The 16456-nt window shown below is 43.6% G+C and overlaps 1 protein-coding gene across 1 annotated transcript in view; it reads left to right on the top strand.

Moving 5' to 3' along the window:
* pde1ca (phosphodiesterase 1C, calmodulin-dependent a) overlaps positions 1-16456 on the top strand; it is a 427725-nt gene that overhangs the window by 266976 nt on the left and 144293 nt on the right. The window contains exons 12-13 of the mRNA XM_080194829.1: positions 1379-1460; positions 14018-14138. Coding sequence (XP_080050955.1) covers positions 1379-1460; positions 14018-14138 — 203 coding nt within the window. The remainder of the gene's footprint in view (positions 1-1378; positions 1461-14017; positions 14139-16456) is intronic.

The following is a 16456-nucleotide window of genomic DNA, read 5'->3' as shown; positions in this document are numbered from 1 at the left end:
TGATTGTATTCTGATGAAATTATAAACCATTAGGATGGGGATGATGACCTCTGGGTTCCCACCCATCCTGACCACATAGTGATTTTAGGCTGGGGGCAAACAAGGTCTCAGATGGGAACCCCACGCTTGCCCCAACTGAAGCTCATAAGTGGCCATTTAAAGGCTGTTTCCCACCAGCCTCAATAAACACTGAACCTCTGTGAGGGAAGACCAGAAAGACCTCCAGACCTCCCTCCCACCCTTGCCTCTCCCCTGAGACCCCGATTGCCCCCCTCGTGATCTCACTGGCCTTCCTTGCCATCGCTGTCCTGTGGCTCCTGTACTCAGGCTCAGGCAGGTTGGTGTAGCAGCTCTCTAAGGCGAGACGTCCTCCCAAACAGCAAAGTACATGGTAGAGAATCTGGTGAGTTGGTGCGATGACAATAATCTCTCCCTTGATGTCAGTAAAATGCAGGAGATAGTTATTGACTTCAAGAAGCATAGTGGACAACATGCCCCTGTCTACATCAACAGAGACGAAGTGGAGATGGTTGGGAGCTTTAAGTTTCTAGGTATTCAGATCACCACAATCTGTCCTGGTTCCTCCACATTGATGCTATAGTTAAGAAAGCCCACCAGGAGGCAAAGGAAATTTGGCACATCCACTACGACTTATACCCATTTTTACAAATGCACCATAGAAAGCATCCTTCGCGGATGTATTACAGCTTGGTATGCCTTCTGCTGTGACCAAGACTGCAAGAAACTATACAGGATTGTAAACGTTGCCCAGTCCATCACACAAACCAGCCTCCCATCCATTGACTCCATCTACACTCCTTACTGTCTCGGGAAAGTCTAATCAAAGACCTCATGCACTCTGGATATACTCTCTTCCACCTTCTTTTTCAGGAGAATGATGCAAAAGTCTGAGATCACATACCAATCCACTAAAGAACAACTTCTTCCCTGCTGCCATCAGACTTCTGAATGGAGCCACCTTATATGAAGTTGACCTTTCTCTACACCCTATCTGTAACTACAACACTATATTTTGCACCCTATCCGTTCCTTCTCCCCTACATTACTTAATGAACAGTACGTTTTGTCTGCATTCCTGCAAGAAACAATACTTTTCACTATATCCTAATATATGTGACAATAAGTCAGATCAAATGAGGGGCAGAAGTCTGTCTGCAGCCAGTCATTAGAGCATAAGTCAGGACTTCCAATAAGTCAATAATAAAGGCACCAGAAGATTTGCCATTACAGTTGCAGGTTAGCGTGCTTGAGTTTAGCAAATGTAAGTGTAATCTTGGGAGTTTCTGCATCTGCAGCCAGATGTGGGACCATTTAGCTGATACATTTCAGTTCTTCATTCATTTAATTGTTATTGTAGGGTGACAAAGAGGCTGAACTGGGACTTCCTTTTTCTCCACTCTGTGATCGCAAATCAACCATGGTGGCTCAGTCCCAGATAGGTAAGAAACTAAGAGTACGCTAAGATACTAAGAGTATCTTTATTACAGAACATTCATTTCACAACTTATGGCCAAATTAACATGGAACAAATTAAAGCTTAATGCAACGTGTAAACTCCTTTTTGTATTCCTACCGGCATCAATCCTACTCTGCTTCCAAAACCAGGAACAGGGGCTCGAGTTGAAGTTGAGATGGATTGGGATTCTGTTTGAATATGACTGGATTGGAGCAATAATTTCCCCTGTCCTTCCAGTATGTTATGTTAATGTTTGAAAACTATCTACTGGAGTAACTGAAAATGAGTATTTATCACACGAAATGATCAAAAAAATTCAAAAGGACAAAATAACTCATTTTGAGGGGTAAATGGAAATAATGCATTGTTGCCAGCCAGCGTGAAGATGACTGGAGAATAAATGTTGTAATGTTGACATTCATCTTGTTCAAGATTTATGCGAATCTTTTCATAAAATTTGGGTGATACTTTGAACATGTGTATCATTCACAGATTGTCCTTTCATGAGTGTAGTAACTCGAGGCAGACCTGAGGCAAGTAACAAACTAAATGTTCTTCAATGAATCAATGTACAACAAAGGGTTTACAGCACAACTATACTGATCTATTCCCAACAATGTCCCCACCCCAAATGAAGCCCTCCAGCCCCAGGAATGCACTTTCTCATTCCCAATTAGTGGTATATATGGATTTTAGTAAGGCGTTTGATAAGGTTCACCATGGTAGGCTTCTGCAGAAAATGCAGATGTATGGGATTGAGGGTAATCTAGGAAATTGGATCAGGAATTGGCTAGCAGATAGGAGACAGAGGGTGGTGGTTGATGGTAAATATTCGTCATGGAGTTCAGTTACGAGTGGTGTGCCTCAGGGATCTGTTTTGGGGCCACTGCTGTTTGTAATTTTTATTAATGATCTGGATGAGGGTATAGTTGGGTGGATTAGTAAATTTGCTGATGACACCAAAGTCGGAGGTGTGGTAGATTGTGAGGAAGGGTGTCGTAGTTTGCAGGGAGACTTAGACAGGTTGCAGAGCTGGGCCGAAAGGTGGCGGATGGAGTTTAATGTGGAGAAGTGTGAGGTAATTCACTTTGGTAGGAATAACAGATGTGTCGAGTATAGGGCTAACGGGAGGACTTTGAATAGTGTGGATGAACAGAGGGATCTAGGTGTATGTGTACATAGATCCCTGAAAGTTGGGAATCAAGTAGATAAGGTTGTTAAGAAGGCATACGGTGTCTTGGCGTTTATTGGTAGGGGGATTGAATTTAGGAGTCGCAGCGTCATGTTGCAACTGTACACAACTCTGGTGCGGCCGCACTTGGAGTACTGTGTGCAGTTCTGGTCCCCACATTACAGGAAGGATGTGGAGGCTTTGGAGAGGGTGCAGAGGAGGTTTACCAGGATGTTGCCTGGTATGGAGGGGAGGTCCTATGAGGAGAGACTGAGGGATTTGGGGTTGTTTTCGCTAGAAAGAAGGCGGCTAAGAGGGGATCTTATTGAAACATATAAGATGATTAGAGGTTTAGATAGGGTGGACAGTGATAGCCTTTTTCCTCGGATGGAGAAAGCTAGCACGAGGGGGCATAGCTTTAAATTAAGGGGGTGTAGTTATAGGACGGATGTCAGGGGTAGGTTCTTTACCCAGAGGGTGGTGAGGGATTGGAATGCCCTGCCTGCTGCAGTTGTAAATGCGCCTAATTTGGGGGCGTTTAAGAGATCCGTGGATAGGTTTATGGACGAAAAGGGATTGGTTTAGGTTAGTGGGTCATTGTTTTTTAACTGGTCGGCGCAACATCGTGGGCCGAAGGGCCTGTTCTGCGCTGTAGTGTTCTGTGTTCTAATTGGTCCAGGTTTGCACCCTCATGCTTCATTGGTTCCAGGCTGGTCATGTTGTCCACGAAGGATCACCCATTAAAGAGGCCACATGACCACACTCCTTCCCCCTAACTTGGACTACCTATGATTGTTTTAAAGAGTTTACACATAGGCAGACCATAGAATCCCTACATTACAGAAATAGACAATTTGGGTCATCAAGTCTGCACCAACTCTCTGAAAGAACATTCCCCTCCCTGTCCCCATAACCTCTTATTAACCCTGGCAAATCTGCCTAACTTACACATCTGTTGCTCCTGAGGGGCAATTTAGCATGGCTAATTCACCTAACCTGCACAAATTTGGACTGTGCGAGGAAACCAGAGCACCCAGAGGAAATCCATGCAGACACAGGGAGAATGTACAAACTCCACATCGGCAGTCACCCAAGACCGGATTCAAACCTGGGTCCCTGGCACTGTAAGGCAGCAGTGCTAATCACTATGCCACAGACAGCAATATTACAGAAGGGACACCAGGGAAAAAGTTCAGTGGTCCAGAGACCTGATCTTCTGTCAGGGGTTCCTTAGCAGCTGACACCACAGAACCCACTGATGGAGCAGATGTACTAACCACCTCTGGTGCTCGGCCCTTCCTTAGTGGGCTGTGCTGTGGATAATGTATGACCTGTGCTGTGGATAAAGGAGAGTCGGCAGATGTGCTATACTACTCCTGTTTCAAATTTGTATGTTGGTGTAAGTTGGGCCCTTTCCTGACTAAAACCTGAATCTGTCATCCTTATCTATACCCATACTCACAATATTTTCATCACTGAAGACATGGGTGAGTAGATTTGGGGTTTTCTGAATGGCGAGGCCATGTCAGTGGAACGTGGGGCCATTTCGCTGGAGCATTGGTCTAGTTTTCTTCACTGTTTAAATCTCCGATCCTCACCCCTCACAAATAGTAATATGATCATGACCAGATAATCTGATTTCGAGATGCTGGTTGAGGAATAAATATTGCCCATGATACTGGCAAAACTTTCCTTGCTCTTCAAAGAAATGCCTAAGGATCTTCTGTGTCCATATGAGAGGGTAATTCCATCCAAAAGAGATTACCACCAACAGTGTGACGTTCCCTCAGTACTGCGTTGAAGTGCCAGTTGAGATTTTGTGTTAAATCCCTGGAATGGAAATTGAATCCACAACTTTGAGTCACAGATGTCAGAGTGCTATCACTGAGTCATGGCTGACATTCTAAGTTAACTGTGCCAGGATTTGTGGAGTCAGTATGTGAACCTAATTGCCATGGGGCAGAAAGTTGTAAATGTCACTTTGGATGCATCTCGTTTGGCTCATGTGTATAGGCAGACTGCTCACTTTTCCTCCCCTGATCTGAATATTCACTCTGCCCTGGAATCTCACCTGAGACTGACTGGTGGTTGTAACACATCATCGCATCAGATACACTAGCTTCCACAGCTACATTGCATATGAACTGAATCAGTCAATAGGAAATTCCCAGCATGTCGAATCCTTGCCATTGGCACTGTCCTGCTAGTAAAGTTGCCCTTGTAAGGGTGGATGAGGTTCTTTCTCTAGCAAACAGGAACAATTCCAAAAATGACAGTGACACAGCATAGCTAGGCCCTTGTTATTTCTCAGTGGATTATGTCACATAGTTACATGATTTTGAACCTTCTTGAGTTTGGCCTACTATTTCTGCTATTCAGAGTATTATAGGATCCATTTTCTAAAGATTCTTTCTGGCGCAGTGTTACAACTTCCCCATCATTTAACCCATTGCAAGAGCTGTGAAAACATTACAGCATAAAACCATTCAGCCCATCTGGCCTTCACTGGCTCTCAGTAAAGCAATCCAGTCAGTCCCATTTCCCCATTCTATCTGCCGGTCCTGCAAGTTTGTTTCACAAACTCATCCAATTTTCTTCTGAAATCATTCATTGTCTCCATTTCCATCATCCTTACAGGTAACAGTACCATGTCATTAGCATTTCTTGCATTAAAAAATCTCCATTTATGAAATTCAAGATCCTTTTGCTTTGCTAACCATTCTCTCAATACATCCTGCCGTTTTCAAAGGTCCATGCACATGAACCTCCACATCACTCTTTAGGACTGTGCTTCATGCTGCAGAACTGGTGCCATTCATCCATTACATTCATCCATGTAATTAGAGAGGCTCTATTTAAGCTGCAGGAGAAAACTAGCTGCCTGCTAAAGCTGCTCAGTGTGACCTCCTCTTTCCATGACAACATAATGGGTAAGGTCAGCAACGACAGAGCAACATTTGGAACCCTTTGAACGTTTTAAGGTCAGTGTTGGCTCAACCATGATTATGTCCTGGTATCAAACGCTCTTAGACATTTCCTTCCTTTGCTGCTGTCATATGGATCATTTACAGAGTGTATCTACTTAAATACCAAAATGGATGGAAAACTGTTCATCTTTCCTTGCCTAAAATCCAAGACAAAGCTGTCCAAAGTCCTCAGCAGAGAATGGTTCTACACTGATGATGGCACACTAACCTTCTATACTGAGGAACACTTTCAGTGGCAAATGGACAGACTCTGTCATGTCTGCAAAGACTTTGATTTGAACATCAATTTCAGGAAGACAAATATTGTGGTCCAGTATGTTGCCATTCCGGCATCAAGCAGAATTGACAATGTAACCTTGGAGATTGTTGATAACCTGACATTTCTGGGCTCCACATTCACTAGCAATCTATTTTCTTTGCACTGAAATTAATACAAACATTTCATAAGCTGCAGCTAGTATGTCCAAGCTGATTATGAGTGTGTGGGATAACAGCAACCCAATTGAGAATACCAAAATGTGAGTTTACCAAACCTGCATCCTCAAGACACTCCTACGAATGGTGAGACTTAGACATCATATGCTAGGCAGACCACTTCCCACCTTCTGGGTTTTGCTTTGATTTATTATTGTCATATGTATTGGGATACAGTGAAAATTGCTTCTGGCGCATTGTACAGACAGAAAAATGCCACGTATAGACAAGTCCCCAGGGCCTGATGGGATATACCCCAAAATACTGAGAGAGACAAGGGAGGAAATTGCTGGGGCTTTGAGAGAAATCTTTGTATCTTCACTGGCTACAGGGGGGGTCCCAGAGGATTGGAGAATAGCCAATGTTGTTCCTTTGTTTAAGAAGGGTAGCAAGAATAATCCAGGTAATTACAGGCTGGAGAGCCTTACATCAATGGAAGGAAAATTATTGAAGAGGATTCCTCGAGACAGGATTTATTCCCACTTGGAAATGTGGACTTATTAATTAGAGGCAACATTGTTTTGTGAAGGGAGGTCGTGTCTTACGAACTTGATCGAGTTTTTCGAGGAAGTGACAAAGATGACTATGACTATTGAGGGTAAGACTGTGGATGTTGTTTACGTGGACTTCATAAGGCCTTTGACAAGGTCCCTCATGGTAGACTGGTGCAGAAGGTGAAGTCACATGGTATCAGAGGTGAGCTGGCAAGGTGGATACGAAACTGGCTTGGTCAAAGAAGACAGAGCGTAGCAGTGCATTTCTGAATGGAGAGTTGTGACAAGTGGCTTTCCTTAGGGATCAGTGCTGGGACCTTTCCTGCTTGTAATATATATAAATGATTTGGAGGAAAATGTAACTGGTTTGATTAGTAAATTTGCTGAGACACAAAGGTTGGTAGATTTGCGCGTAGCGATAAGGACCATCAGAGGATACAGCAGGATATAGATCGGTTGGAGACTTGGACAGAGAGATAGTAGATGGAGTTTAATCTGGACAAATGTGAGAGAGTGCATTTTGGAAGGTCTAATACAGATAGGAGATCTACAGTAAATGGCAGAACCCTTAAGAGTATTGATAGGCAAAGCGATCTGGGTATACAGGTATACAGGTCATTGAAAGTGGCAATGCAGGTGGAGAAGGTAATCAAGAAGGCATATGGCACGTTTGCCTTCATTGGCTGGGGCATTGAGTTTAAAAATTAGCAAGTCACGTTGCAGCTTTATAGAACCCTAGTTCGGTCGCACTTGGAATATAGTGTTCAATTCTGGTTGCCACACTACCAGACCGATGTGGAGGCTTTGAAGAGAGTGCAGAAAAGACTTACCAGGATGTTGCCTGCTATGGAGGGCATTAGCTATGAGGAGAGATTGGAGAAACTTGGTTTGTTCTCACTGGAATGACAGAGGTTGAGGGGTGACCTGATAGAAATCTACAAAATTATGAGAGGTATGGACAGAGTGGATAGTCGGAAGCTTTTTCCCAGGATGGAAGAGTCAATTACTAGGGGGCACAAGTTTAAGTGCGAGGGGCAAGATTTAAAGGAGATCTACAAGGCAGATTTTTTACACAGAGAGTAGTGGGCACTTGGAAGTCGTTGTCGGAGGAGATAGTGGAAGCAGATGCTGTAGTGACTTAAAAGAGGCGTCTTGACAAATACATGAATAGGATGGGAATAGAGGGATATGGTCTCTGGAAGGGTAGGGGGTTTTAGTTAAGTTGGGTACATGGTCGGTGCAGGCTTGGAGGACTTGATCCTGTGCTGTAATTTTCTTTTGTTCTTTGTTCTTTACAGTACATAGAGGAGAAGGAAAGAAGAGGGTGCAGAATATAATGTTAGTCATAGCTGGGCGTAGAGAAAGATCAGCTTAATATACAGTAGGTCCATTCAAAAGTCTGATGGCAGCAGGAAAGAAGCTGTTCTTGTGTCATTTGGTACATGATTTCAGACTTTATTTATTTCCCAATGGAAGAAGGTGGAAGAGAGCATGTCCAGGATACTGGCTGCTTTTCCGAGACAGCCTGAATTGTAAAAGGAGTCAATGGATGGGAGGCTGGTTTGCGTGATGGACTGGACATTTTCACAAGTCTTTGTATCTTCCTACTGTCTTGGTCAGAACAAGAGCTGTGATATTTCCAAAAAGGATACTTTCTATGGTGCGTCTGTAAAAACTGGTCAGAGTCGTAGCAGGCGTGCTGAATTTCCTTTGCTTCCTTAGAAAGTAGAGACATTGGTGGGCTTTTTTCACTATAGCATCAGCATGGAAGGACCAGGATAGTTTGTTGATGATCTGGATGTCGAGAAACTTGTAGCTGGAGACCATTTCCACTTCATGATGATGTAGACAGTTACAGGCAGTGGATGGAGGCAAACCTGAACTCCTCTTTTTTCTCACTGTAAGCCTATGCTATGGTCAGCCTGTCCATAAGGAGAAGTGTTTTAATTTTTGAAATAGGCTGTGGCGTGTTTCCCTCAGCACAACCCTCTCTCTGTGAGGTCAATTTGTAAAGAACTGATATCATTGGGGTTAAATCAAAACTATAGTTTATTCAAACTCAAAAGATGGTCACAGCTTCACACACACACAAGTAGACAGTAAGAAAATCGGAAAAAGGAGTTGTTACGACTAGTAAAAGATAAAAGAACTGCAGATGCGGATGTCAGTTCGGATGACTGCCAGAGTCTAGACAGTCAGGGTCCAGTGACTCCAGTCATGGATAAACTTCCATTCACACAGCTCAAGCAGGATTTGCAGAATTCCTTCAGTAAGGCTTTTGACAAGGTCCCACATGGGAGGCTAGTTAGAACATAGAACATAGAACATTACAGCGCAGAACAAGCCCTTCGGCCCACGATGTTGCGCCGACCAGTTAAAAAACAATGACCCTCTAACCTAAACCAAACCCTTTCCATCCATAAACCTATCCACGGATCTCTTAAACGCCCCCAAACTAGGCGCATTTACAACTGCAGCAGGCAGGGCATTCCAATCCCTCACCACCCTCTGGGTAAAGAACCTACCCCTGACATCCGTCCTATAACTACCATCCCTTAATTTAAAGCTATGCCCCCTCGTGCTAGCTTTCTCCATCCGAGGAAAAAGGCTATCACTGTCCACCCTATCTAAACCTCTAATCATCTTATATGTTTCAATAAGGTCCCCCCGTAGCCACCTTCTTTCTAACGAAAACAGCCTCAAATCCCTCAGTCTCTCCTCATAGGACCTCTCCTCCATACCAGGCAACACCCTGGTAAACCTCCTCTGCACCCTCTCCAAAGCCTCCACATCCTTCCGATAATGTGGGGACCAGAACTGCACACAATACTCCAAGTGCGGCCGCACCAGAGTTTTGTACAGTTGCAACATGACGCTGCGGTTCCTAAATTCAATCCCCCTACCAATAAACGCCAAGACACCGTATGCCTTCCTAACAACCCTATCTACTTGATTCCCAACTTTCAGGGATCTATGCACACATACACCTAGATCCCTCTGTTCATCCACACTATTCAGAGTCCTGCCGTTAGCCCTATACTCTACACATCCGTTATTCCTGCCAAAGTGAATTACCTCACACTTTTCCGCATTAAACTCCATCCGCCACCTCTCGGCCCAGCTCTGCAACTTGTCCAAGTCTCCCTGTAGACTAAGACACCCTTCCTCACTATCTACCACACCTCCGACTTTGGTGTCATCAGCAAATTTACTAATCCACCCAACTATACCCTCATCCAGAACATTGATAAAAATTACAAACAGCAGTGGCCCCAAAACAGATCCCTGAGGCACACCACTCGTAACTGAACTCCATGACGAATACTTACCATCAACCACCACCCTCTGTCTCCTATCCGCCAGCCAATTCCTAATCCAATTTCCTAAATCACCCTCAATCCCATACATCTGCAATTTCTGCAGAAGCCTTCCATGGTGAACCTTATCAAACGCCTTACTAAAGTCCATATATACCACGTCAACTGCCTTACCCCCATCCACCTCTTTGGTCACTTCCTCAAAAAACTCAATAAGGTTAGTAAGGCACGACCTACCCTCCACAAAACCATGCTGACTATCTCTAATCAATTCATTACTCTCCAAATAACTATAAATCCTATCCCTAATAATTTTTTCTAAAACCTTGCCCACAACAGAAGTAAGACTCACCGGTCTATAATTCCTGGGGAAGTCTCTGTTCCCCTTCTTAAACAATGGGACAACATTCGCGAACCTCCAATCTTCTGGCACTATACCAGTGACCAACGACGACCTGAAGATCAGAGCCAGAGGCTCTGCAATCGCCTCCCTTGCCTCCCAGAGAATCCTAGGGTAAATCCCGTCCGGCCCAGGGGACTTATCTGTTTTCAAACCCTCAAGAATATCTAGCACATCCTCCTTATCAACTGCAATACTATCCAGTTTACAACCCTGTAACCCAGTGTTCTCCACAGCTACATTTATGTTAGGAAGGTTCAAGTGTGAGGTAATTCACTTTGGCAGGAATTGCTAAGTATACATGGAGAGGTAGCAAATTGGATTAGACATTGCCTCAATGGAAGAAGCCAGAGACTGGTTGTGGAGGATTGCTTCTCTGAGTGGAGGCCTGTGATTAGTGGTGTGCCAAAGGCCAGAAGTTTAGATCATGGGCTCTCCCTTGAGGTTGTCCACTGGTTTCTGGTTTAATTGATTGTAACGTATACTCACAGTGAGAGGTATGAGATTCCACATGGATGATTGTTGCATTTTAGTCCTGTAGCTGCTGTTGGAAATTTCCAGAAGCTGTCGTCAACTCGTGAATCATGTGATCAGTAGCAGCTCAGCAAAGTCCACTCCTTTAAATTAGCAAAAAAGTCAGGTTTTATCCAAACAGTTTATGATCTCTTTCATGTATTAGGGTCTTAGGGACATGACATTTGCCTCAAGGTATTTCCTCAGTATCTCTTAACAGGATATAGTCACCAATTCAGAGTCCCTGGAACATGCTAATTCCATCAGCATACACTCACTGCTGAATGAACAACATATGCAATGGTTCAACCATCTTCCTTGGGGGATGATGAGTTTCTCTAAACACCTTCTGAACAGAGAACAGGTAATTGGGTTATGACTTCTTGGGCATCTATTCCTTCTCTGCAAGGATACCTGCAAATGAGTTATGAAGATATATGTAATTGACACTCACAACTGAGACAGTTGCTGATGGCCATGACTTTGGAAGCTCACCACTTGGAAAAGGTAAACAGAAATAAGAAGAGAGCTCAGAGAAAACAGGGACCAGTGAATCATACATCTTTGCAACTCCCCATTCAGGAATCCCATTCTAGCTGCAACAGTCTTGGCCACGTAGTGTAAACCATTGTCTTACAAAGTGGAAGGCTGTAAATCATTGCCTAGTTAGGTTGGTGGTGTCTGAAAGGAGAAAGGAATGAAGGTCATGTTGTGATAAGGGAAATGCTTACATCATTCACAGAATGTAAATTACAGGAGATTGTGAGATGAGGGCTAAGTGGTACGTGAAGAGAAGCAGGTACAATTATTCAGTCAATTTGAATGATTCCAACCTGCCGCTGGCCACATAACTGCACCAATGATGGTGAGCACTGTCTCCTCTAAGAGTGGAAGGTCATTCTCCCACAGGTTCAAGTTAAATAGGTAGGCTTACATTTACAGTGTTCTGACTTGCATGTGTTATGTCATCACCTTGTCCTGCAAGAGATTGGGAAGTGTGTGAGTACGGTGCAATGTGTTTCGTTAATAGGCTTGTCATAATTCAGTGTCTCTCATCAAGGGTAAACTGTGAGATTATGAATGTAAGGCAGTAAGTGCATGAAGGTGAGGTGAGGCATATAAACGTTAGGTACGAGGTTTGAGTCATGATTGATAAATACATCTAGTTCTTGGGTAATGTATTGTGTTTGCTGTAGTGTATTGAACAGTGTATGAGCCAAGTGGTGATACAGTGGCTAGCACTGCACCCTCACAGCACTAGGGATCTGGGTTCGATTCCAACCTTGGGTGATTGTCTGTGTGGAGTTCTCCCTGTGTTTGTTTGGGTTTCCTCTGGGCAGTTTCCTCCCATAGTCCTATGATGTGCAGGTTAGGTGGATTAGTCATGCTAATCCCCTTAGTGTCCAAAGATGTGTATGTTAAGGGGATTAGTGGGATAAATGTGTGGGGTTCCAGGGATAGAACAAGTAGGAGCATTCTCTTTTCCACCTTCCGTTAGAAAAAGGTACAAAAGTCTAAGAGCATATAACAACCGACTCAAGGACTGCTTCTTCTCTGCTGCCATCAGACTTTTGAATTAACCTACTATATATTAAGCTGATCTCTCACTACACCCTAGCTGTGACTGTAACACCATATTCTGCACATTCTCCTTTCTTTTTCTATGTACTCTGTGAACAGTATGTACAGCATGCAAGAAACAATACTTTTCACTATATCCCAATACATGTGACAATAAACTAAATCAAATCAAATGCTCTGTCGGAGTCAGTGCAGACCTGATAGGCCAAATGGCCTCCTTTTGTACTGCAGGGACCCTATGATATGGCATTTGAAATATTGGTGGGATTGACATTTATTGACTTTTATCACTTGTGTGAAGTTATTGAACTTCTTTTGACACAAAATGCCAGCATTGGCTGGCATAGCTATTCTCCTCTTCCTTCTAATGGCCTGTCTTGCAGATCTCCTGTTTCCTTCTTTATAGCTCCTGCCCGCCTGCATAACCAAGGCCTCCAGTATAATGTTGGAAAATCTTGGAGTTTGAAATGGTGTGCCATCATTTAGTGTTCTTCTTTCTTACGTTCTCTTTTGCTCTAATTCCCAAATGATGACATAATGGTAGTAATCCGGTGTACAGCTCTGGGGACTCTGGTCTGAATTTCACCATGGCAGGTGGTCAAATGTGAATTCAATAAAAAAATCGGGAAAGATGTTGACTATCGAATCATTGTCAATTTTCATAAAAACCCATCAGGTTCACTAATGTCCTTTACGGAGAGAAATCTGCCATCCTTATCTGATCTGACTCCCCCACGGCAATGTGGTTGACTCTTAAATAGCCTAACAATCACTCGAGTCGAGTGCAGTTAGGAATGTGCACTAACTGCTGGCCTAGCCAGCAATGCCGACTTCTCATGAATGAACTAAGAAAAAACCTGCTGCCACCAGAATGCTACATTTGCTTCTTTAAAAGTTGTTGGACTGGTTTAAGTAGGCGCTGTTCATCTAGCCTTTGACAATTTGATGTATCCTGTAAAGTTACCAACAGCAGTTGGAAGTGATTTCCCTAGTCTGGACCTCTTTAAGAGTTGAACGGACAGAGTGTTAGCCCATTTTCCCACTCAGCTTGACAACAAGTGCTCTAACCATATTGAATGGAGCCAGTGACAGGAGGGTCTATGGAAGAATTAAAGATTTGATTCAGGACGTGGCCTGTTTACTGATTTCACTTTGTTTTATTGCTCTGAATGTTGTAATTATTTTATAGAGAATTTGGCAGAATACTTTATCGCTGTCTCACACTGAATTTATGATGTGTAATTATATCACTTCTTGATGTGCACTTCATTCAAAACAAAATGTAATAGTTTTGATTCTAAATTAGGAGCTTCCAACAGTCCCACCATCAAATAACACAACGGGTTATGAAACAGTGTACCTTTCCTTAATATGAAGCAAAATACCACTTCCTTATTACATTTACTCTGAATAAAATTGTGCTGCAGATAATTCAATCGTGAGATTGTGGAAGGGTCAATGTCTGTCATTTCATCATGAGCAACTAATTCCTACTCCTGAAACATAATACATTCCTGTCAGATACACCATGGGGGTCACTCACTTTGCAGTCCTTTAAGAAACATTTGTTATTTTTAAAATAGTTGCCATGATTTTTTTCCAGGTTTTATTGACTTTATTGTGGAGCCAACATTTTCCGTTTTGACTGACATGTCTGAAAAGATTGTAACTCCCCTTATTGATGAAGCATCCCGCTCTAGTGCAAGTGGATTTCGGCGAGCCAGGTTAGTCAGAAACTAAAATCTGGATTATCTGTTCGCTCTGAAAGATTGCCAACGTTTCCGGAGCTGTTAGCTTTGATTAATGGTTCTGTGGTTCAGTAGCCAGAGAGCCTTTCTGCTCTCCATTCCAAGCTATCCTTCAAAATGAATGCTGAAATTGGTAGAATGGACCATTAAACAGCATTCTGTTCAATGAATGTTACTGTAATTCAGCACTGCCTGGGAGCTGCAGAACTCTCACTAACAGTGTAGGGCTGTGCGTGGGTGGGGAGATGACAGTTCAAATGGAGTGGGGGACCGACCACTCCTAGTCCACCCTGACTAACTGCAATTTTGAATTATAAGCATTAAGGATATGTGCCTCCAAAATGGTGTGGTTCTGTTTGAAAATGCAGATTGGACTCTGATCACACCATCAGACTCCAACCTGCAAATTCAAACAGAGACCTAAGGGTGGGGGTGGGGGAGGGGGGGAGGCAGCAGTTAAAGGAAGTTGTATCTCAACAAAGTAAATTTAAAATGATTTTATGTTCAGAATTTTACATCCCTAGATCAAAACTGCATGTGTAAAATTCAGCATGACGATGTTGGGTTGTGAACCCAAAGTCAACATGTCATTTTCCCATAATGTGGAATTCCAGTGAACACCAAAATCAGCAGATCGTTTGACCTTATTAGAAAGCTCACTGAAAGGTAATTGATCTTGCAGGGCAATTAACCCGACTAATTGTATGTTGTCTACACTATAATGCAGTGGGAGTAGGGGAAAACCTGGGTAGTGGGAGTTACATTTTTCAACAGGAGGTGATGCAAAGATGGCTATAAAGACTGCAAAGTGGGACTGTGGTTGACTTTACAAGAACAGGTCAGGGAGACTGCATTATTGCGGTTAAATTTATTTTCTCTTTCAATTTAAGCTCCATTAGGCCATTTCCTGATAGAAGGGGAATACCCCTGCTGTTCTAGCCAAGCTGTTTCTGTGCTGCTACAAAACTGGCACCAACCCAGCAACGTGGAAGATTGCCCAGGTACATCTTGCATACCAAAAGCAAGACAAATCCAACCCAGCCAATTACTGCCCCATCAGGCAACTCTTGATCATTAGTGAAGTGATGGAAGGTGACATCAAGAGTGCTGTGAAGCGGCACTTGCCCAGCAATAACTTGCTCACGGATGCTCAGTGATTCCGCCAGAATCACTCACTACGACCTCAGTTTAAACATGGAGAGAAGATCAGAATGCCGAAGGTGAGAGTGACAGCCCTTGACATCAAGACAGCATTTGACTGAGTGCGGCATCATGGGGTCCTAGCAAAACTGGAGTCAAAGGGAATCGGGAAAACCACCCCCCCCTGCTGATTGGCGCAAAGGAAAATGGTTGTGGTGGTTGGAAACCAATAATCTCAGTTCCAGGACATTACTGTAGGAGTTCTTCAGGGTAGTGTCCTAGGCCTAACCATCTTCAGTTGCTTCGTCAATGACCTTCCTTCCCTCAGAAGGTAAGAAGTGGGAATGTTCGCTGATGGAGTGTGGAGCGAGTAAGACCTGTGATTAATAACTGTGTTAAACAACAATTATCTCTCCCTCAATGTCAACAAAATAAGGAGATAGTCATCGACTTCAGGAAGGATAGTGCAGGGCTATAGCTCTGTAGTAGAGAATTTAACTCTGTAGTGATGAAGGTTGGAGTGACCGGTGGCTCGCAAGGTGAAGGAAGTTGGGGTAGTCTGTCGAGATCCACAGTGCAGGGTGAAAGAAAACTCAGAGGGTAGATAGGACCGTGGGGGTAAGAGGGCATCAAGAGATGCAGCAAGTTGAACAGGGTGCCATCCATGGCCTTCACTGGCATCGGTTGTTGTGGGGCAATTGGAAGTAGACTCGGTCATTGAGCAATAGGAAATACTGAGTACTCAGGGAGAAGGGAATGCAGAAGTAAGAAGCAGGCTTTGGGCCTAGTTTCAGGGGCAGAAAACCCCCTGCTGCTGGCAATGAAGAATGGTGGAAAAATATGACTTTATAGATGCGTTCAATGAGGAAGCTGAGTCACGGATGACGTACGTTAAGCGGTTCAGTATATTTGTGAAGGCAAATCAGGACCTCATTGTGCTGGCCTTTCTGAGCAGCATTGGAAATAAGACATTTGGCATCCTGAGGAATTTACCACAGCCAGAGAAACCGGCTGAGAAACCATTCCAGGAGTTGTGTGCAGTATTGGAGGGGCATTTCACACCAAAACCTCTGCTAATCATGGAGCATTTCCGCTTTTACAAGCAGGACTAGATGAAGGGTAAGACCCTCACCAAATTCATTGATATCCTCGAA

Source organism: Carcharhinus amblyrhynchos, chromosome 8 (genome assembly GCF_965287045.1).
Source record: "Carcharhinus amblyrhynchos chromosome 8, sCarAmb.v2.hapA, whole genome shotgun sequence".
Lineage (NCBI taxonomy): Eukaryota > Metazoa > Chordata > Chondrichthyes > Carcharhiniformes > Carcharhinidae > Carcharhinus > Carcharhinus amblyrhynchos.
This window is presented reverse-complemented; position numbering and strand designations above follow the sequence as displayed.